The sequence below is a fragment of the Pyxicephalus adspersus genome, chromosome 11 (assembly GCF_032062135.1).
Source record: "Pyxicephalus adspersus chromosome 11, UCB_Pads_2.0, whole genome shotgun sequence".
Lineage (NCBI taxonomy): Eukaryota > Metazoa > Chordata > Amphibia > Anura > Pyxicephalidae > Pyxicephalus > Pyxicephalus adspersus.
This window is the reverse complement of record NC_092868.1, coordinates 48,965,774-48,990,357: the sequence shown is the minus strand read 5'-3', so window position 1 is coordinate 48,990,357 and position 24,584 is coordinate 48,965,774. Positions and strand designations below refer to the sequence as shown.

The 24,584-nt window shown below is 39.2% G+C and overlaps 1 protein-coding gene across 1 annotated transcript in view; it reads left to right on the top strand.

Moving 5' to 3' along the window:
• Window positions 1–24,584, top strand: part of NPHP4 (nephrocystin 4) — a 150,579-nt gene that overhangs the window by 71,901 nt on the left and 54,094 nt on the right. Inside the window, exons 11-12 of the mRNA XM_072425968.1 lie at window positions 9,889–9,944; window positions 11,406–11,531. Coding sequence (XP_072282069.1) covers window positions 9,889–9,944; window positions 11,406–11,531 — 182 coding nt within the window. The remainder of the gene's footprint in view (window positions 1–9,888; window positions 9,945–11,405; window positions 11,532–24,584) is intronic.

The following is a 24,584-nucleotide window of genomic DNA, read 5'->3' as shown; positions in this document are numbered from 1 at the left end:
AATTAATCACTTAAAGGAAACCAAATAACATATTTGCTCACTAAAAATACAAATAATTTTTATGTTTCCCTTTATTGTTGCACCAAAACACTCCAAACATAGAATTTTTATAGATAATACTAATATTTCCTAATTCTTTAAGATGGAATATGTGATGAATATTCTATAAGTAACAGTAAAGTGAACTTACAATGATGAATGTGAGACCTATTCTCTCCATTCTGGCAGTCTGGTCCCACTAATTGGTCTGAGCGCTGTAGGAAACGTATTAATGCTGAATGTAATAAATGGATTCAGCAACAGTCGTTCCCCATATTGCTCTCCCCTTGAGACCTGCTGACACTTTATTTCCTATGGCTTCTGAAAGTTCACAGAGTTCAATTCTTTGCATTCCATTTTATTATATATGAGTGTCTATTTATTACTCTTTATTTATATTAGTCTTGAATTGTTATTGGTATGTAAAGGGCTTTTTTGGGGTTATTAGAAGGCTCATTTACTATTTTGTAGTAAATAGCTAGAATAGCAGGAGATCAGATTGCACACAACTCAGGTACTTGGAGAAGAAATCTTTCCCAGGATAAAAAAGAAGCTTGCCTGGATTTTTAGCCTGAAAATATGGATAATGTTATTAGATAACAAACTGTATATCAGCGTTTCCCAACCAAGGTTCCTCAAGAGGTTTCTAGGGGTTCCCTGAGCAATGAGCATATTGTACCTCTCAGGTCACTTTAAGTGACACCATTGATCTTTTTGTAAGGGTGACAGTCTTCCCAATGGCCAGCAAAGTTAGAAGCATTCTTCCCATTGACCACCACACTAATATACTGTGATCTGTGGATATAGTAATCAGAAGGGGTTCCTTAGGACCTGAACATTATTTTAGGGGTTCATGCATGTTATAAAGATCCAGAAAAGCTGCTCTATACTTTGGGAGCACTCTGCTTTTACATATTAAAAGTAAAGATTTTACACCAGTAATGGAGAAACAAACAAAAAAATAGATACAAACCATCAGTTTTTTAACTTGAAAACCTTCAATAATATTTTAAATAAAACTGGCAACAAAAATTATAATTTTTAATAAATCCAGTTTACCGACTGACTAATGCATTGACTAATTCCCAAAAGCAACAACGCATTCAGGCAGTAAATAAATGACATATAAATGTAGCCAAAAAACAAAAGAAAATACAGTTTGGTTCGACAAAATAGAATGTAGGAGATAATTATATGCTTGCAAACATCACATTTTATATTTTAAATAATAGGTGTAAATATTGTGATGTGCTGGTATGAGATGATAGTGTAGTACAGTGCTTTGACCATTGGATGGCAGCACTAGACAACAGAATTACACAACTGGAAATATAAGTGCCATAAGCATAGGAAGTCTGGAGACCATGATTAACTCAAGCATACTATTACAAGGGAAAATAAAACAGAAATGGGAACCAAAGCAAGAATTGGAGACAAATATATAGTTACCATTCAACTGGAAATAAAAAAATGTGCATGAAATGGAATGAAAACCCTAAATATTTAAGAGCACAGGCAGAAGATAGGATTGTAGGATATAGGGTGTCTTGGTACAGATGCTAGGTGGTGATGGTGGTCGATGGGGTTGTTGGGTACATACTTTGGGCCTAATTTAATAAAGCTCTCCAAGGCTTGAGAGGATATACTTTCATTAGTGAACCTGTGTGATTCAACAAACCTGGAATGGTTTTCTTAAAAGTTATTTGCTGTTTGTTAGCAAATGTTTTTTTATCATGGACCGGATCCATTTCAGGTCTGCTATATCACCCATATCTACTGATGAAAGTGTATTTTCTCCAGCCTTGCAGGGCTTTAATAAATCAGGCCTCTTGTGAAATTTGGTTATATGAATTGTGAACACAAAAAGATATATAGATATAAAGATATATATATATATATATATATATATATATATATATATATATATAATTGCATTTATATTAGTTCTTGTCTACAGACAGAGCTTGCAACCCTGACTACCCTCATACATAAAAGATGTCAAATCCTGAGCTACCAATTGGTCCAAAATGCAATGGGTAACCTCTCTGACCAATGAGAAGGCTGGGGAAGGCGTCGTGTGAGCGGCTGATTTGACTTTTGCAGGAAATGTCAAGATTTGGCTATAACTTCAGCAAACTTGTTCAGGTGTTTCTTGATATGAGGAGACAACTGCGCTGTTCACCTGTCACTTACTCCCCTGTTGGAAACTTGAAGCAGACATTGGGTCTGATTTATTAAAGCTCTTCAAGGGGAGATGGAGGGGAGGATACCCTTTATTACCATTTTATTAGTAAGTTGGTCCAACGATGTGCAGCTGTTTTTAAAGTGAGTATATGAAGACATAAGGGGCCAAGACAATCTCCAAAAGTCTATATGAAACACTATAATAGGAGAACCTGGATGATCCAGCAAACTTCAAAATATTCTGGTCCAGGGCTGAATCATTTACTAATTGCAAATTATTTTTAGAAATCTGTTTCAGGTTTCTTCTGGGTTTCTGGATCTCCTAGGTTCTTCCATGATATTCTTTTCCAGTCTTGGAGAACTTTATTTAAATCAGGCCCAAAGCTGGAAGACATCAGCAGGTCTGAGATTAAAACAAAATGAAAAGAATAAATAAAATTTATTTAGCAAACTAAATATCTATTAAGTGTTCACTTCTTCTCCCACACATCTCTCCCCAGCATGAAAATGATTCTCATTGAATTGGAAGCTAGAAATGGATGCAATCTGACCAGAAACTGTTTAGTGGAACTTGTTTATCTTGAGATCGTTTTTCATACATGTGTTTTATTGTACCGTGATTTTCTGCTGTTTTATGACTTGTTGTCATAGCAATCTATAACTGCCAGCAGTCCAAGGGTGCCTTGAAGTGAGATTGTGTGTATGTATGTTATTATTCTCTTATCTACAGCAAGGTTCTGTGGCATGTGCGCATTCAGTTGTTTGATTCTCCTATTATGAGATGGTGAATTCTACTTTACTCAGGTTAGGACCCTGAGATCAAGGGGCAGGGGGGCTTTGTAACAATAAACTGGACTGAACTTGAGGTCAGGTCTGAGTTACCTTGGAGAGGTTATCACAGAGCAGCTGGAAGATGTGCAAAGCATGGTTGATCCTTGCTGCCAGTGTAATAAATGCTGGACTCCTTTATATCTGATCTCCAGGGTGCACAGCTACAAATAATATAATTGTATGTCTGTTTTCCTGCCAAATGATTTGCATTTTTACCCACCATAGATTTAGGTTAAGTTCAGACTGGTGGTGGGAACAAGAAAAAGGGTAGTGCTACTGAACCCAAAAGGTAAGTAGACCTAAGTGGGGAATTACTGGAATGGCAATATATTAAAAGCATAACTTTTATTTCAAAATATACAAAAAAATCTGAGCTCGACATACAAATTGATAAAATGGCCAAATATGTGGCCTACAATTATCCCATATATCCTATATAATACACAATAAAATGCTATCAAAGGTAACTCCTATTAGTACCAACACGTTGTAGTCAGACCATTTTCTTGCTCTTTTCCTGTGACCGTGAAGTTGCAGCAGTTTGCAGAAGTTTCACTCTTCTGCTCCCCTCTTTTCTTATCATGTTCTTACTTTTTGCACACATATGCACGATATCTTGATTAGCCTGAAGTTCTGCCCTACTTGTTCTATAGTGACTTATGTAACACCAAAAATATCTACTGGCTGAGATAAACAGCTTTGTGAAAATATCAATTTTATATAGCCATTTAATGAATGATATTCTGGGTATGTGTTATTTATTAATTCTGGTTTTATCATTTAAACTTTTCATTGGTATAGTATGAACAATCTACTACTCCACAAAACCTACCACCTCGAGTCAAAGAACCCAAAACTGGCACTTCTTTGGTATTATTAGGTTTTCTTTATTGGTGGGACTCCTGTTGTGAGTTCCTGGTTCTCAACACTTGCTGGGCACATTATAAGGGGCTCCTACCATTCTTGCACTTGGGTCTGCATGTTTGCTATGCCCATTATGATAGAGTACGTTTCGGAGTCTACATACCTACTGTGTTCATTAGTTGTTCCTGCGATCCCTGTGCTGAGTTCCTGGATCTGCACATCTTCTGTATCTATTATCAGGTGTTCCTGCCATCTCTGTGCTCAGTTCCCGAGTTTGAATTCCTGCTATGCCCATTATGAGGGGCTTCCACCATCCTTGTATTGAGTTTGTAGCTCTGCACACCTTCTGTTTCAACTAGCAGGATCTCCTGGGTCTGGAAACCTGCTGTCCTGGTTATGAGAGGCTTCCTCCATCTTTGTGCTGACTTTCCTGGTCTACAAACCTGCTGAGCCCATTATGAGGGCCTTTCACTTTTCCTATACCGAGTTCCTGAGTCTGCACGCCTGCTGTGCCCATTATAAAGAATTCCCACTATTTATGAAAAATGTAACAGAGGAAGATGAAACACACTAAGGTAACGGGAACACCCAAGAAACATTTGTAAATCCAAGACTAATAAGAAGGTCTCCAAATGTTTCCTTCAGGGCAGACTGACCTTTTCTCTTTTCTTTTTTGAGTGCTTAAGTATTTTATTTTGAAGCATATTTAGCAAGTGTATATTATTGTTTTCCCAACCATGCTGTGCTTTTTAGAAACTCCTCGCACTTGCTACTGGTTCATCCCCTGACATTTATGGTCAGCATTCATTCGTGCAATGTAATTGAGGATTTTAGACCAGAAGTTTTACCTTTGCATACTTTTCTCTTCATGTTAAAATTGGTGTAATTTCTCATGCCAATGAATAGGCTGCAAATGGTAAAAATCCAGAAAAGTAAATGTGACAGCATCCTCTGTCTTTGTAAATATGAAACTTTAACCATTGCTCTATCTTGCTCCATCGTTTGGTAGTACCCATAACACAGAAAATGCAGAACAGGAATTTTGGTAACTGCTAATGACTTGTTCACACAGATGGGGTTACAGCATGGTTGCACCATCTACCATCGGCCGATTTATCATTACCCTATGCTCGGTTCCACTTTATGACAAGCATTGACATGCATTAATAATAGACCCCCTAGGTATTCATGGTAGATCGCACATTAGATAGACATTATTGCTGCTTCTTGCAGCCAGTTGTCAACTCAAACCATTGCCCATCTCTGCCTGTCAGTCACTAGGTACAATACAGGTACTATGTTATAAATAAATCCTTAGGGAGGAACTATACTCATTGATGGGTGGTGAGCCTCTGCCATAGTCAACGAGTGTACACAGCATATTTGCCGGGTATTGTACAGACATACTTTTGCATAGCCACTCTGCAGTTGACAGTTCAAGGACCTGTCATCGCAACATCAGAGGAAGCCACCATCTCTGCCGGGGACTTTTGGGAAGATGGTGATCCTCTTCGACCATTGGATGGCCACTGAAGATGTAACTCCTGTGCATGTGCTGGAAATTTATCGTCCCAGAGATTGGCTTTATATGCAGTATACAGGTAGTCCCCGGGATAGGGACATCCGACATACGGACGACTCCTAGATACTTCCCAGCTCGCCCGTGTGCAGGAAGGAGGCTGGATGGGGGGAAGGGGGTCAGTTCCCATGACTTGCAGAAGAAATCTTTTGCTAAACAGCTGAGGTTGTGGGTGATCTTAAGAGCTGAGCTTTTTCTGACGCCTCTTGTAACTCTTTAATGACCAAGACAAACTCTGCAGTTGTTTCTTTTTGCATATCAAAGCACAGCTTGCTCAAGAAGTTAATGAATGTCTAGGCTCCATAAAGTTTTTTTTTTGTATGTGATTAGCTCACACACGCTGCCTAATATTATCCTGAGACAAACATCTGTCCTAATTGCATTTAATAAATAATCTCTCTGTTCTGACTTACAAACAAATTCAACTTAAAAACAAACCTACAGTCCATATCTTGTATGCAATCCAGGGACTACCAGTAGTATATTTGTAGAGTCAAAAAGCCACCAGGAGCCCAGGCTTTATTTTTTGAGAAATTATATCCTGCATGTTTTATATGCCAATAAGCTCTACCTCATAATGACCTTCCATAGGCTGACATTTTGGTATACCTTTTTCATTGTTGCATTTTGCTCTTCATCATGTTCTAAAGATAAACATTGCAGAGTCAGCAAAGCCTATTGCACACTGAAAATTTGGCAACTTTTTTGCAATAAGCCAAATTCCTTCAGTGAAAACATTTAGAAATATATTGCATTATGGTAAAAAAAAGTATGGTGGTGTATAAAAGGCAGTCCTTTATCCTTTCTGTAATTATAGAATGACAGCTGTACTTTAATTTTAAATAATATAAAAGGAACAAAGCATAATGAAGGCAGCAAAACCTCTTGTAGTTTAAAGCACAAAAAGAAAATTTTCATGGCCAAATTTGTCACTTTGCCTTATGAACGTTCCAGCCCCGGCCTGGCGTTAATTCTTTATTATAATTCAAAAGCCAAGTGTAAGTAAAGTTAAAATGGGCATTCTCAGGTCCTCCAAGATTGGTAATAAAACTCCCATAACTGGAGTTTATGAGGCGTGTAATATTCTTGATGCAAATATTATGGCTTCCTTAACGCCAAAGCCAACTTTCCTAAGCCAGATCTTCGTTCTACACAGAGCTGCTGGAAATCATACGCTGCGCCTCTATAACTATCATTTTATTGATTTAGCTGTTAATGATAAAATAATTAAAGATTTTTTTTTTTTTACTTTTTAATTTCGTCGTAACAGCTTTATTTGGTATTGGCCACGATCCAATATAATAAGGCAAGGTATCAGATTAGGCTCTTTGATAGAAATGGCATATGCTAGGTTTTATTGGTCTGACCTGGACTAATATGTAATATTTGTTGACTTTTGTTTTAGTTAACTCTTACTGAATGATATTTAGTTTGCTTATGTACTATTGATCCCAATCAGTTCCTATTTTGACAAAGTACTTGTTTTCCCCCTTTCTTTACTCTGGGTTGCATCCAGGTGCTGCTGATATCCTGCAGCCATTTCCTGTCTACAAGCTCCCCAGTGATAGCCGCATGGTATTCCCCAGGGTGGCAACCATTTTTTTTTCCAAACCCTCCCATCTGTGTTACTAATTTAAAAATGTAAAAGTCTAAATGTAAAAATTACACAGCTTGCAATATGTCTATTCTATAGGGATGAATCACCAACTTGGTCAGTGTTTTACCTGCCAAATGATTTGCATTTGTGCCCACTGGAGATTTAGGTTAAGTTGAGACCGCTGGTGAGAACAGACATTCCCAAGTGGCTCCCATTAGTTGACTTCTTGATGACCGTTCACCACCCAAACCCCTGTGCTGGTTCTTAACGAACCAATGATTTAACAGTCAGCAATAGTTTGGTACTGAATCATTTACTACCACCCTATTCATTTTATATGAGTGCAGTACACAGGGTGTGGAATTGCTCACCTCCCGCATAAACTTAGAACAACTGCAGGTCAACCAAACAGCAGAATCAGCCTATGAGCTGGCTTTTCTTCTGCAGTTAGGCAAAACAGGTAATTGTCTTGCCCCCATTCAGTTAATATAGATTGGACACCTGGACTGTCTACCTGTTGCTTGATCACAATGACAATGCTTTAACTTTACCTCCATGAGTTACTTTTAAGCAAATGTACTGATTCCTAATAATCTGGAAATTGTTAAGGTGAACTGCAGATACCTAAAATACCAATTAAAACATTATATATTATATAAAGCATTACTGCCCTAAAACTTAGTTAGAATAAGTTCCAGAAATAGTTTTGGTATTATCCGCTTGTAATTATTTGCACAGCAAAGCTGATGTTAGAAGAGGGAGGTCGAGCAATAAAGGACAATCAGTTTTGCAGGGAACATGCTGACAGAAGGGGAGAGAAGAATGGGTACTTTATCAACCTGCTTCTGCCCATTTATTGTCTATTAGAGTTTGGGGGTGTGGAGGTAACCAAGATGTATTTCTAAGCATCAGAATAATCGGGTCACCAAACTGGTGACTTTGATTGTTAGAGTATAATGAGTTGGTTTGGATATTGATGTTCACCCTCAATAGTCTGTAGCGTTTACTCAGAAAGACATCAATTAGGTGGTAGTTCTGCTCAAGGAAATGTCTTTATGGGGTTGGGAGGGGTGCGGATGGTTATCTTGCTTCAAGCTAACAAAAATGCAACCTTAAAGCGGAACTAAACTAAAAATGAAAAAATTACACTTACCTTTAATCGTGCAGGTCCCTTGATGGCGCTGGTCCTTCCCGCGATCCAGTCCCTCATTGTCCTGGTATTCCTTTTGAGTGCCGGACGTTGTCATGTTCTGTCTTCTCTTCTGTCTTTTTCTTCAATCTGCAGAAGTTGAATGTTGCCATTATATCAACATGGATCAGAATCTCAAAGGAATGATTGTTGATTCCTCAAAAATATAAAGTGGACATCCGAGTGATGTTATAATCTGCCATTAGTGAGATCAATATATAGAGCAGCCTTTCTCACATGGGGAAATCCTTAAAATAACTTTCAGGTCTTAGGGAACCCCTGTTATAATTTTCCCTAGCTCACAGTGGATTAATGTGGTGGTCAGTGAAAAGATTGTCTCTTACATTGCTGACCTTATGTCACCTTCACAGATCCACCTAAAAGATCATTAATGTCACTTAAACTGACCTGAGTGCCACAGATTGCTCATTGCTCAAGGAACTCCCAGCAACCTTTTCAGGGCTCCACAGAAGCGTGGTTGAAAAGAACTGAAATCGAATGATAATTGCTTGGATGTAAAGCTGTTCTTTTGGTTTTGGTAGTGGCCACGGATCCGAAAACCAAGCCAACAAGCTGTATATTCTTCACCAAGTGAAAGGTCCTCTTTAAGGTTGAGAATAAAGGAATCCTAAACATTGTATTTGTACAAAGTAAATAACTATAATTTTATTAGGAAGTAAATTTATGGGGGGATATTAAAAGGTAGTGTTTCCCCATAAGGATTTTTTTTACTTTATGCAAATGTTTTACAGTTTTCTGAGGTTAGCTCGTAAGGAGGACATTAAAATTATTTAAAGTTTGGCAAAATTCCTATGTGAGAGATAAAAAAAATTAAGGAACAAAAAAGAGCTTTAGTTCCATGTATAGTACAAAGAAAGTGATCACCTTTTTAGTAATGATATTAAAGGCTTCACAAAAGAAGGAAATAACCTAAAATAGCAGTTAACAGCTTGCAATGTCGTCGATCAATGCCATTTCAACCCGGAATGACCTTGAGATGGAATAATCAGGTCTGTTTCATTGAGCATCAAATAAAAAAAAAAATAACAATGAAAAGCCTGTAACATTGACCTATTCCTGGCTGCAGAGAGAGGTCTATAAATTTCTTTATAAGTAAGTTTACCTCTGACAAAGTCTGCTCTATAAAAGCCAAGGAAAAAATACAAAGAGAGGGCCATTGGCAATGGAAATCATTTGCTTCTTCACTCATGTTTTTCATACTAGTGAAAATATTACTATAAACATTTATTGGAAAAGGTATGTAGTGGGCAATATTATCATAATAAATATAGTTATTGGTTTAGGGTATTTTGGAAAGGTAAGAAAGACTATGGATGGAACTCTAGTAACTCTTCTGCCATATCCAAATTGTTTAGAAAAATGAAATAATCTTAAAATAAACTATATTAAATCTCTTTCAGTTCTTCAAAGGATGGGTTAATATTCAACACGTTTCGCAGTTAGGACTTTTTGGATAATTCCAAAAGAATCCTATATTATTGTATCACATCATCTGCCACAACAGAATCCAATCAGAAGTACCAGGAGAAGCATTATAATATAATTATAATATATATATATTTTTTTTTTTTTTTTTTTTTTTAGCAAAGACATTGGTGCCAACATCTGTCAACTTACAAGAGTCCCAGCTAGGACCTGCAGTAAGTATCCCAAAGTCCCTCAGGTCAACTGATGACATGCATCTGTTTTTCTCTTTATTCTGTAACCTTCATGTTATGACTGTATCCTAAATTTCACATTTCCTATCATTTGAAGATGATGCTTCCTTCACTTTTGTGTACTTGTAGAGCTGAGAAACGAACTCACCTTTCAATACGAAGTGTCAATACAAGTGTCTTGTATTTCAGAAAAGGGAAGGAGATGTGTCTGTCCAGTTCTGTTACTGAGTGTTAATTACTGAGTGCACTGGGTCTGTCTCTGATGGTTTTTAGACAGTCACATGTACACACCCTACAAAGCTGTAAAAGCTACGTAGGGGTAGGACTATGAAAATGTAAGTTTGGTGCAATGTTTATTTGACTCATTGGGCCTTATTTATTAAAGCTCTCCAAGAGTGGAAAACCTAGACTATCATGGGAGAACCTGGGTGAAACAGCAAATTGGGAATGGATCTAGTCCATGACTAGCAAAGCATTTGTAAGAAATCCATTCAAGCTTTGTTGGATCACCCAGGCTCTGCCATGATAGTCTATCTACTCCAGTCTCGGAGAGCTTTTATAAACCAGGCCCATTGTCCATTGCTACTATGACTTTATTTGGGCTGCAACGCCCTAGGGTTCTTTCATAGATGGCTGGGTGTTCGTTGACCAATGATCCTTTCTACACAATCATTATGGCTATCTGTAAAGGTGGCATTCTTTCCACTGATCAGCAATGTAAGAGGCATTCGTCCCCTTGACCACCATAATAATACTGTATGTGAATATGGTAATTATAGCAGGAGCTCCCTGAAGACCTAAAAGTATTTTTAAGGGTTCCCCCATGTTTAAAATGTTGTGAAAGGCTGCACTATACCTTCCTCACCTTATGTGTATACTTACAGCTTTGTAGCTTAGAGTGTAATGTTCCAGGATGTCTGCTTGAACAGTAGCTTCATTTTTACCTCCACCTTCAAACATCATTCCTTTTTCTGCACCTGCATCCTTCTCCTCTTTTGCATCTTTTCACAGGCAGCCAGAGATATATTTTCTTTTCACGACCTGACTGCTACCTACAGGCAGACTTGGTACTCTATTGCACATAACTACTTCTTTATTAGAGAAGCCTTTAGCATGCTTGCAACCTGGCTATGTACTGTGCCCTATAAAATAAGCCAACCTGAATTAAAAATTAGGTGGGCAGCATAATCTCATATTTTAGAGTAGGTTTTGCTTTTGTATCTCTGTTCAAACTATATTTCTTTTCAACTTTTCTATCATACCTTGGAACTTTTACATGTAATGTTAGTTTTGTGGTTACCATTAGAGCTCTTTTTCCCATATGATAATTTCAACAAGCCCATATACTAGATGTGAGGGAAGCATCTCTAAAATATGTTTAAATGTCGATTTTGACCTTTTTACAAAACCCACTAAGATAGAAATGTTTTGTTTTTACTGTAGCTGTCGATATCCCAGCTGACTACATCATCTCGCTATCCAACTATAAGTCACTCATCTAAAATACCTCTACAGAAAGTCCCCAGCCAGCTTATGCCTTCACCAATGGCCTTCCAGATGTCGCATGCGGTAAGCCTTGTTATTTAAACAGAAGCTCTGGCTCTCCACTTCTGATATTTAAAACTTCAATGTTTCCATCTGAAGACAATAGAGATTGGGTGAATTTGAGTTTCAAGAGGTTTTTAGTGAAAACTTTGCTCCATGTCATATGTCTGGGCAGAGAATTTAAAGATACTTCTTGGTCAAACTAGAAAATTAGGGTCATGATTTCAACCCCAACTCTAGGTATGACTTTGTTTTAATTTATCCTGCTCTGCTTATAATAGCATCTTGAAAAGCAACCCCTATCACTGCTCTGTGTTAGTATCCATGCTAGTTGCAAGCACCAGGTTGAATGGTGACCATTGTTGCAAAATCCTTCCTCTATGTGTGCTGTCCATCGAGGAAGGATTTGTGTGTGTATGTTGGGGGGTATCACTAGTAGTAGCCTTATTCAACCTACCCAGTACTGCCCACCCCTAACAGCAACAAAGCATGTACTTGCTTGATATGTAGCCCCATAGTAGGGATACACATTACAGTTGGGTGCATTCAGTTTTACTCACATGTCAATACTGGGTGCAAGGTGATATTGACTCCAACACTATTGAGAGAAGAGGGCAAATATTAAAAGAATAGAGTCTAGCTGTACAGGGAACAGGAGGAAAACTGAAAAAAATAGTTTGCAATGATCCTGTTCTTGGCTTTGTGCTGTTGTGTATTAGTCAGATTGTAAGTAATAATCTCTTGACAAAAGTATGTGTATGGGTTAGCAAACATCCATCCCATATGTAGACAGATCTACCCCATATCTATCTAGGTTAGATTTTTTTTAGGTAGTAGTAAAAATACTGATATCACCAGGAAAACTGGCTGCTAAGTAGTTAAAGTGAACCTGTCTTTTGGTTCATAACTTTGGAGTGTTTTCCTTGAAACCTGCCGACCTTCTTCTCTTGTTCTTTTGTCCTGGGGCTGAGCTTGACTACACAGGAGGAGATTAGCATCCCAGACCCGGCATTAAGCATCCTGAAAGGTTTCTCTGGTAGAACTTACGCTGTTCCATGACAGCTGAATTATTTATTTACATACGACAACAACTAATGGTACATTAGAAATTCACAGGCGTATGCGCTCAGTCTATAGCTTCCAGCTCATTGACCTTCACTCTTCGCTGTACACTCTGCTGCGCTATACACTCCGCGTAATGCCTCATACAATGAATTATTAGGCATCGTCTTCACACTTTATACACTTAATGGATGTGTTAACTGATTCCAAGAAAAGTACAAATGGTGACAAGGGGGAGAATCTTAACTTTTCTTTCTCCTTTTCATTCTTTTTTTAGCCCTTAATTTTCCCAGTTTACTTGCCCAATTTTTTTTTATTTTATATTTATTTCTTTTTTATTTCTTCTTTGTTTTCCTTTTTTTATGTTTTACTTCATAAACCATTTTCCTTCTATTATCCTTGTTCTCCATCTCCCAACCCCTCATATCTCCTCTTTTCTTCTTTTCTTTTTCTTTTTTTGCTTTTATCTGTAAATCCTCCTTTAAGCTATTCTGTGTTACCCTTTCTTTTCATCTCTTCTTTCCTTTTTGTTTCTATTTCGGTTTCTTCCCTTTTTTTTTCTTCTTTTTTTCACTCCCATCTTATATTCTCTACTCTCAGCATTGCTTGTTTTCTCCTTTCTATTCTTCTCTTCCTTCTCATCTTTTCTTCCTTCACCTGTGTTCTTTTCTTCTATTTTTGTATCCTCTCCTTTCCCCCCTCCTCTTCAGTCTCCTTTTTCTTTTTCCCAACTGTTTCCTTCCCTATATTCTCCTCTCATCCATACTCTCATTTCTTCAGCTGTTTCATCTATTCTTTCTTTCCTCTTCTGTCTTTTTTCTTTCCTTTTTCATCAGTTCTGCTCCATTCCTCCTCCTTTCTTTTTTCACTTCACTTTCACACCTTTTTCTTTTGCTTTCCCATTTTTCTTTTCTTGCTCTGTTCTTTTTTCTTCATCGCTTGTTTCTTTCTTTTATCCTAATATTTATTTCTTCATTTCTGTCCTTGTTGCTTTTTTTTGTTTTTTATCTTCATTTTCACTTACTCCTATTTTTTATCTGCATTTGCTTTTCATCTCCTTCTTGCATAATCATTTTCACATATGCTCATCATTGCCTTGTGTCAGAATCTCTTACTGGTTTGCAATTAAGTCTGTCTAAAAAGATAAGAGCTGTCCTGTCAGCTCATAGTTCCCCATTAGCACCCTATTAGATACTGCTGATTTGTATAAGAATCTGAAATTGTTTTCAAATGCTCTCACTGTGCTAGTATGTTGCCTTTTTTTCTTCTGATAAGACAGGTTATCCTGTCCACTGCTCCTTACACCTCACTTACCATGGCAACCAGACTTCAGAGAGCGATGTGGAATGCTACTTGCTAGGTTGGGACAGGTAAATGCTATGGAATGCTCAGGATCCTGCAGGCAACTTCGAAATAACCTTCATAATCTGCACAGAGTTGGGTTCCCCATTAGCACCCTATTAGATACTGCTGATTTGTATAAGAATCTGAAATTGTTTTCAAATGCTCTCACTGTGCTAGTATGTTGCCTTTTTTCTTCTGATAAGACAGGTTATCCTGTCCACTGCTCCTTACACCTCACTTACCATGGCAACCAGACTTCAGAGAGCGATGTGGAATGCTACTTGCTAGGTTGGGACAGGTAAATGCTATGGAATGCTCAGGATCCTGCAGGCAACTTCGAAATAACCTTCATAATCTGCACAGAGTTGGGTGGCTTCTACGCTGAGGTCTGCTTGAAAGTGGCAAATAATTATTCAAAATGGCTGCATCCAGGACCACTATCTATGTTAATGAAGAACTTTATGCAACATTATATGAAAAAATCTGATCATAATATTATTAATATATATTAATAATATTAACAGGATTTATATAGCATCCACATATTACGCAGCGCTGTACATTAAATAGAGGATGCAAATGACAGAAAGATAAAGGCAGTGAGAGAGAAAAGGAGAGGACCCTGCCCCAAAGAGCTTACAATAAAGTTGGTGAGGGAAGTATCACACAATAGGAGGGGGGAGGGGATGGTGGGAAGTGGTGGACAGAAGAAAATGGTTAGGCAAGTTTGAAAAGATGGGTTTTTGAGTGATATTTTAAAGGAGCAGAAAGTAGGAGCAAGCTGAATAGGACGAGGAAGACCATTCCAGAGAGTAGTCAGTGCGTGTGATGAGGTTATGAGTGTGGAAGTCATTAGTAGGTCATTGGAGGAGCAAAGAGAGTGGCTAGGGGAGCATTTTTTTTTATCAGGTTAGAAAGTAAGTGGGACAAGACTTGTGGAGGGATGTGAAGGCAAAGCACAGGAGCTTGAATTTGATTCTAAGATTAAATGGAAGCCAATGAAGAGAACTACAAAGAGATGCAGCGGAAGAGGAGCGGAGGGAAGGATGGATGAGTTTGGCTGGAGCATTCATAATGGATTGTAAAGGAGAGAGTCGGGTTAGTGGAATACCAGAGAGGAGGAGGTTACAGTAGTCTAAACAAGAGATGTTAGGAGCATGTACAAGGAGTTTGGTGACAGGAGTCTGGGGACAGGTAGGGACAGATTTTTTCTACTAACCATTAGGTACGTGTACATGAATTTGAAAGGGATATGTATACTGCCTCAGATCAGCAGCATGGGCGATGTGCTATCCGTGTTTCACCAACTTCCATCTCGCTTACCTTTTTTTAAGTCAGCTCTGTTATGGAAAGAATATCTGACTCCCCTGGAATCCCAGAGGTCTGCTTTTTTTGTTTAGCCAGCGGCTATCACTCATGTCAAGGTCTTTTGTATTTGTGGTACCAAACAATGAAAGACAGTAAGTGGCTGTGTGGACGTTGAAGACCCAGAACCCAGCAAGGTTCTAAAAGGTTCTAGGTTTTAAAGTACTTTTGAGCTTTTTCACATGAAGAGGAGCAGGTGCTACCAGAGGAGCGTTGGAGAGGGGACTTTTGGTGAGAGAGGGAACTGTTGGGGAAGGGTAAAAAGTCTGGGCCTTCCAGTAGCCATCCTTAAACCCCAGGCTGTGCCTCATATTAGTTCCAGCAAGGCCTTCATCCCTTGTAAGCTTCTCTGGTTACTACCCGGCAGTTCTGTGGATTCTTCATTTTGGCTCGCACCTTCTCCTGTGTACAGACAGCACAAAGGGTCCATTTGTCATGTATGTGCCTTATACACATATCCATAAGGAGGTAGATGCAGTGCTTGATTGCTTTCTGTATTAAAGGTTTTAATAAATTTCAGAAGTACATTTTTTCAGCACTTTTTCCCAGAAGGGGTTTTAAAACACAAAAAAAAATGTCTCACCTCTTCCCGATTGAGCCTGCTTCCAGGTATTCTTTGCCACCACTAGAAGTCTGCAGCCTTTCAGAGTAAATGATGCAAAGGTCAAAACTAAAGAAGATCCAGAGAATTCAGGGTGTCATGGACCCACCCTCTAAATTAGACCTATAGTGTTGAAGCTTAAGCTTACTTCTGATTGGATAGTTTCAACAGAAAGGGTTCTGGGGTTTGCAGAGAGATCATTTCTTCCATATATATATAGTATTGGTCCTTTTCTACAGTATGCAGTCAATAGACAGGCTTTTTAACTTCGGCTGTAGCTGCTTTCTAAATAAATACTTGATTTGACTTCTTTTAAAGTGGAATTAAACTAAAAGAGCAAAGTATTGAACAATCAGGTTATATATGGTAGAAGAGACAGGCAGCTCATCGTACGATACCAGCATAGCCAGCTGCTGGAAATAAATGAGCGTCATTCTGGTCTGGCCAATCAAGAAACCCTTAAGCTACGTACACACGGCAGATTTTTATCGCCCGATAATCGGCATCGGCCAATTATCGGGCAAAAATCTGGCGTGTGTACAGTCGGTGTCGTCCATCGTCCGGACGACCGACCTGCCGGATCCACGGACGATGGACGACAGCCGATCGTAATGAAAGGGAAGGGGAGAGCGCGCAGCAGGGTGCCGCTCCGCCCCTCCCCTCCCCTCTCCATAGAGCATGAACGGTGCTGTATGTACAGCATCGTTCATGCATCGTGCACTCCCTTGTCGTTGGAAAGGATCGTGAAAGATCCTTTCCAACGACAAAAATTGCAAGTGTGTACGCAGCTTAAGACCTAAGCCCAGAAGAGGACCATGTGGAGATGTTGATGCTAGTGATGGAGTGAGGAGAAATCAGTTTAGTTTTCCTTTAAACGCACCTGAAATTTATTTTGCTGATTTAAACCTTAAGGGAAATTAAGTTTCCACTTCCATGATCAAGCAGGTCAATATTGCAGAAAGAAACAGGTGATGTCCCATCTGCAATAATCCCTCCTACCTGCCTGATCGCTCCGGGTAGCTGGCAAAAAGCTAAGCTGTTTGCAAGGATAACAGGTGATCCTGGCTTCCCCTGCACATGACGGGAATAAATAAACTCCCACCACCTATGCCGGAATTATGTCTTGACTTCCTGACCAATCAAGATGGCCCAAGATCATGTAAAGGAAGGGAAGAAAGAAGAAGCGCCCGGTGTGGGGACGGTGATAGGTGAGTATTGGGTTGTATAGTTCTGCTTTAAGTTGGAAGGATGTAGTATCGCGCCCCCTCATAGTAAATTACATTTTAGCACTACTTAAGAAAGGAAAAAAGTTTCTTAAGATCATGTAAGGTGACAGTGCTAAGCATTTGGTTTAATTATATATAACCCGCAGGGGTGAAGCAAAGTGGCAAGTCACTTACTTAACGTAATGGAAGTGTTTGGGAGCATATTCCATGCGCAGAAAATCTTTTCCAGGATTCAGCTTATTTAATAACTAACTCATGAAATATTTATCTTTTGTCTGGGGGTAGCATCTGAAAAAAGTATAAAAAAAAGCAAATGCCTGCACAGTGTAGTAGATGTAACATGTAGCTGTGAAACTCCCACTTCTCACCTCAACACATAATAAAGTAATAAATTACCATGTGCTCACACATTTTTCCTTTAAGTACATAGTTTTTATTTTAAATATCAGACAAGCAGATAAATACTTTTCTGTAAATTGTTTTACTTACGAAAGGATTTGTAATTCAGTTCAGCCACTCTGTTTATTCAGACACCCCTGCCAGACAGCACATCAAAGACAAAACCCCTTTTCTGCTGCATAGTTTGTCTTCAAACATAAGGGTAGGCTGTGATTGGTCAATAAAAGTAACAGCTTTATGCTGAAAGTCATCCCTCTGCTTTTTCTGCTTTCTATGAAGTAGAGCAGGAGTCCCCAACCTCCGGGCCACGGTCTTTTGACAGGTGGGCTGCGAGAGCACGGAGACCAGCGGTGGTCTGCGTCTCTGGCCGGTGCACCCCCCAGCGGGGTCAGGAGAAAGACCCACCTTGGGAGCGTACCGACCAGAACCGCAGACCATGTCCCCGTATGGATCGCAGACTCGGGACCGTGTGTGGGTTCTGGCATTATGATGTCAATCAGGGGGACGTTTCTTCCCCTTTCAGTGACACAGGACTCCAGACCGTGCATGCAGTGCGTAGATTTAGTGGTCTGCGAGCACCAAAAGATAGGGGACCACTGAAGTAAAGACTGATTGGCTTTTAGTTCTGGCTTTCCATTTACTAGTCAAAAAATGGCTGTACCATTACCAGAGTTTGATATTAGTACTCTCAAGTAAGTCCATCAATTTATGAATACATGATTTTAATAAAAAGAACACTTGAATGTTGTTGTATGTCCAGTTATAAATAATGAAATGTATTTTCACATACATACAACTAATATCAATACCTAAATCTGTTTAAATATAAGCTACATTGCTCCTCCCACATAAAGCTTAGACTGAAAAGGGGAGGGGCATCACCAGTAGCCAATCAGGCTCTGCTGCATGCACATGTGCTGATATTAAACAGACACATGGGAGGAAAAGAGTAGGGTGATGATTTATCAGTGTATTGCTGCTTCATTGCTTGATGAGGTGACATTATTTGTCAGATTTTACTCTTTTATACATATTTATATTAGATATTTACTAAATCCTTAATCTTGAATTTAGATTGTTGAATCTGCCTGGGTTTCAGCTTTAAAAAATTTAGTTTGCTTTATGTAAGTATAGTTCTATGTAGAATTTTCTATGATTCTGGTGTATGTGCGTGGCTCCGTAATTGTCTTTACTCTCAATGCTGTTGTTAGCTGTTGTTTATCCTGGGTTATAATTACACTTCCTGAAATAGCACCTGAAAAAAGAGCTTTTGCAGCAATCCTGTAACAAGAATGAGATAGCAAACTACTCTCAAGCATCATTTTGAAGTTTCTCTTCTTTTATTTTTTATAGGAGACCAGTGCTTAACCCAGAAATGTTTTTCAGCCGGGTGGGAAGAAATTGTAGGTGGGTGGCAGCCCCTGTATTGTGACCAAACTCTTTAGTAACCACCCTAAAACAGTCGGGTGGGTGCTGAAAAGTGCCGGGTGGTGCACCCAGCTAAAAGGGGCTGGGGAGAACCCTGGAGACATAAAAATTGGTATAAAGATGAACTCTAAGACAGGTATGAAAACGCTTGATTTTAAAGTTCAATCTGCTTTCAGCTTATGTTCAAGATGAAATGAGTTAGATTTCTCTATCTCCTGGGGACTTCATTGGTGAGATTCCTGAGCTTTGAGTTTCCTGGTTTTACACTTGTTGTGTCCATTATGGGCAGTTCTCACTATCATTGATGGATTTATCAGAGGACACTGGACTGGAAAAAATTGAGGAAATAACAGAAAGATTTTGTGGTTGGAGTTTCTAGGGCATTATAAAGCCAGGGATTGGCTCAGTCAACCAAATGTAATGTTAATATAATGTTGGTGGACTGACCCCTTATTGTAATTAGATATTGGACTGACCCTTTGATGTGGTGTCTTGCAGCCAACATTTCCTTTACATCCAGGAGCAGCAAACTGCACCACAGGTAACTAGATATGCATATGGCTGTGGCTGCAGCCATGGCACAAATCTTCAAACAAGAACCACATGGTCAAAAGAAAACAACAGCATATTTACATAACAATCCCAGGACCTTAAGCCATGAACTAGCCCTTTTGTGGAGAAAAAAATCTAGTTATGTGTTAGGTTGGTTCCATGTGACAATGTCCCAACCATGTACCAGGGCCAATGAACAGCGGAAACAAAGAACCAGAGAAGAGGGGGAGCAATGGGTGTAGTGCCACAGAAGTGCTGGGGTAAACATTCTTACCGTGGGTCCGAGGGTGAATGGTGAGGGGTAGGCAAGTAAATAAGGGGTAACTGAGTAGTGTAAACCAGATCTTGTTCTAGAAGGATTATCATACTTCTCGGGATTATTCCATTCTATCTGGTTGCATCCCTGTATGACTGTACTGGTAAGATATCAAGGCGATTTGTCGCCTTTTAAAACTGTGCGCAATCTGCCACAGATGCATGCAGAAAATGGTTCTTAACCAGAGGTTGGGACCATGATTGAGTCCATGGCAGAATGATGTGGCTCAAGATAGGTCTGCAATGACCCTTTCTAAATTGAACAATGCCCACGCCATGACATGAAAGTGCCGTTCAGTACAGTACTAATATGAACCCAAGTCGTTGTATTGCCACACCTCAAGGTGGTATGTCCATGACAGTCCACGCTCTCAGGAAGTGATTTAAATAATGCTGGGTGTCTTTATACCCAGAAGAGAAGCCCTCATTTGAAGGAACGGAGTTTCTGAAAGACAGTTCTGTATTGAAGGTAAGTAATGCAATGAAAGCTACCATTTAAACTATTCAGTTGCATAGCCCATATCTAGGCTTAGGCTACATACATGTAACATAATTGTAGCTAAAGAAGAACAGTTTATGCTCATCTCGGGGGGGATAACTGAGATGTGTACAGCAGTCCCCCAAAGTTATTCAATATTCCATCATGGCGGATTGGAAACAACCGCTATTCACCCCTATGAATAGGAGTGCAGAAGGGTGCCACTTGTTCGTCCTTTCCCTTCCAATCTCCATTGGACAGAATGATGGTGTGTGTACAGCCTTCTTTCATTTGTCTGTCACTGAAAATGATCATGAAAGAGTTTCCAGCGACAACCTTTCTATAAACAGCACACAACTTTCTTTTTTTTCGTTTATTTTTTAATACAACCATACAACATTAGGTTAACAGATTAATACAACTTTCCAAGGTACCAAAACACAGAACACTAATAAAAACTTTCCGTTTTGAGGAAATAATGCCAAAACAAAGTAAATCTTTATAAAGAAAAAGATTTAGGACACTTTAGAGAGGCAACTCAACCCTGTGAGATTTATGCAGTATTATATCTAAATATGTATAAAGAATTAAAAGCGGAGTTGCAAGTTGCATCATATATTAAGGTGAATGTAACTCTCAGAACATTTCCTGAAAGGACAAGAAATCTTGTTGATGAAACACATAATAAATATATTCAAAGCCACCATTGACGTTCTGTGCTGTTGCCACAAAATTAAACCGCAGCATTAATATGCAGCAAATGTAAATGTCTCCAGCAATTGTATATCACATAGTCTACAGATTCCCTAGCAGAGTAGGCTGATGCAACACTTCTTCTATATGTTTAGAGCACTGACATGGCCTCTTTAAGACTATATATAAATATATATCTATATATATATATATATATATATATATATATATCCCCAGAATTTTTTTTAAGCTGGGTGGTAAAAAGCTGTAGATGGGTGGCAGTCCCTGTACCTAGGTTTATTCAGTCCCTGTACCTCTACCTAAGTTTATTCCACCAGAAACAGCCAGGTGGTTACTAAAACGTTCTGGGTGGTGCGGGAGAACACATATTCATGTATATATTATACATGAATGCAGCTTTGTGATCATTAAAGTGTACTTAAAGTCCCACTTTGAACATTGGTGATCAGACAGGTGTTTATTGCAGAAGGGACAGGCGATGTCCCTTTTGCAATAATTATTCTTCTTTGCCTGATTGCCGCCCAGCTGTCAAATTTTCTGAGCTGTGCATACTCAGCTTAGTGTTTTTTTTCAGGAATACTTTGCAAACCTGGCTTCCCTTGTGGTTGCTAGGTCTGAGCTGACCCCTATGTTCCTTCTCTGAAGTTATGTCATTCTGGCCAATCAAGTTGGCCAAGGATCTGGATACACAAAAACTTAGCAGTGTCCCCAGTGGAGGGGTTACAGCAGGTGAGTACTGACCAAGATTAGTATCACTTTAATTCCGAATTTAATGTATTATTTTAATTGCAAGCAGGGGAAGTACCTTGGAGCTACCGTAGATACTTGGAGCTAGTCAAGTATCTTGCAGTGCAATGAGGCATGCTGATCGGTGGAGAAAGCAGCGGTTTAGAGATCAGCTGCGCAGCGGATTAGGTGTGCTGCTTCTATGTTCCCTGCCCAAGGATAGGTGAGTGGGACCTGGAAGTAAATGTGGAACTGCAGCAGATAGAGCTGTGTTGTGTTGCAGACCTTTTTAAAACAGGGTTCCTCCAACGGTTGCTAGGGGTTCATTGGGCATTGATCAATTTGTTCTTCTCAGTCAACCTAAATTACCCCAATGTTTTTTTGTGGCTATCACTTGGCACCCTTCCAACTGGCCAGCAAGAGCTTTTCTTCCTTTTGACCACCAAGCTATAAGTCTGTAAGCTGTGGATATAGTAATTATAGCAGGGGTTCCCTGAGACCTGAAGGTTATTTCAAGGATTCCCCCAGGTTGGGAAAAGCTGGTTTAAACCTTAGGACTGGACAGACAGCAATACAAATCCTTTGGTCGCAAATACGTCTCCCATATAAATGTATACAGCTGTGCAGAGTCTAAGTATAAAGAAATGACATCTAACCGTGTCCTTGCTCTCGCTGGAAATGGGAAGCATTCTTGTGCCAGATCTAAGTGTCCCTGACACTGTTATTTGTATTCATTTTGGAAGGATTATACAGCACAAATAAAAACAGATTAGCCTCCCATAATTGTATGTGGTTAGCATCCCGTGACGTGCCTATAATGGTATAACATTTAGTTAGTTTAATTAGTTAGGTAATTCTAATAAGATGGCTCCCTAGAAAGCAATTAGCTATTTAAAACAAACTAATTTTTAATGCCATGTGCTTTCGAAGATTGCTTTCCCGACATGAATAATTGACTGAAACTTGTTTTCACGTGTGAAAAGGGGGGGATCGTCTGCTTTGCTCCGTCTTTGACATTTCCTGTAAAAAAAACAGCAGTAATCAAAAGGCATCTGCCAAATACCTTCTGCTTCTTTGCTCTTAAGTCTGGCCGATCGACCCCTGCCGGTTGTTAACCTTTTACTCGCTCTTAAGCTTTGTGTGGGTTTTGATAAGCCGGTCTCGTTATTTAAGGTGCGTTCGGCAAAGCTCGGAGTGCCTCTTGTCTCTCTTCCTGTCTGTTGCTTTCTAGTTTTGAAGTTGGAAAGGTGGCAACAAGCTTTGTGTTGAGGTTGTTCAACAATATCGACAAAAAAGGAAGGTGAACCCATACAGCTGTGCTCGTAAGTTTACGTACTTCTGGCAAAGTTTTCAAGATGTGGACTGGTTTTTATGAAAACGTGAGTGATCTGAACAAACAGGGTTTTTAAAAAAAGAAAAGCTCTAGTGAATGCTCAGCCTAAATTTACAAAATACGTTTTAGGTTCACCAAAGCGAAGGCTGAAGGTTTAAGAGTGGCCATCTTAATCTGCTAACCTCAACATCATTGAACTTTTTTAGAGAGATCTCAAATGTGTATTTCATGCCAGCCAACCAAAAGTTTTGTAGGGCCTGGAGCAGCCTTTCTAAAACTTTTTACCATTGGATAACCCTTGAAATGACTTTCAGGTATACCAGTGAACCTCTTGTTATAATTACTATATCCATAGCTCACAGTACATTAGTGTGGTGGTCAGTAGGATGAATCCCTCTTACATTGCTGGCCATTGGGAAGAATGCCACCCTTACAGATAGCCAAAAAGATCATTGGTGTCACTTACAATGACCTGAGAGGCACAAATATCTCGATGCCCAGGAAACTCCTAACAACCTCTGGAAGAACCCTGGTTGAGAAATACTGATCTAGAGGATGTCAAGAAAAACAGGCCACATCTCAAACATGCAGTTCATGACAGCCAACCCAAAGTAATAAAGGACCTGAAACATCCTTTCTTGATCTTTTTAACATTGGGAAACCCTTTAAAAACCCTAGTACCTTTAATATTCGGTATTGCCCCTGTAGTATCAAAAGTTTACTTACCGTCTTTTCTGATCATTATGAATTATCCCCTGTAGTAAAGTTATCCTCCTATGACAAAAAGCCTTTAGGTTGTATCTATTCTTGGTTGACTGCCATGAACTGCATGTTTGAGATTTTCCTACAAAGTTCTGGGCATGAGATTGTGATGGCCACTCCAGAAGCTTCACTTTCTACTGCAGCTCACGCAGGGTACACTTCGACTTTTGTTAGGGTATTTGTAGGTTGGAGAGGCCACCTCTTGTGCAGCTTCCAGACTAATGAATGCAAATGTGTATCCAATATTTTCTAACAGCATGCTGCATTCATCTTGCCATCAGTTTTGACCAATGTTCTGTTTTGCTGTATCTCACACAAAACAAAAACAACAGGGATCAACCTTGTTTCACAGTAGGGATGGTCTGCTTCTCGTCATAGGGTTTATTGACTCCTTTTCAAACATAAGAATTCATTTTGACTACAAAACTTTATTTTAGTCTTACTTCTAAAGATTTTATGTTTTGAAGTTGCTCTGGGTGCTATTGTATTGTATGCTGGTTGATTTGTGGTTTGTGGTATGAATGTAAGTGTACACATGCATACACAATATTTTCTATTTTTATTTATTTTTTTTTAATCTGACCATGATAAAGGAAGAATAAATGTTCAGGACCCTTTTTCATTACCTTTAGGTTAGGGGTGTTGGGTGTTGTAAGGGTATGCCTATATCTCTAGGTCACCCTTCCTAGTCATTCTGAATGAACCTAAAGTCCACACCCACTGCCAACCTACCTCTTTAGCTCTGACCACCCCCAGAGCAGTGGGCACTGCA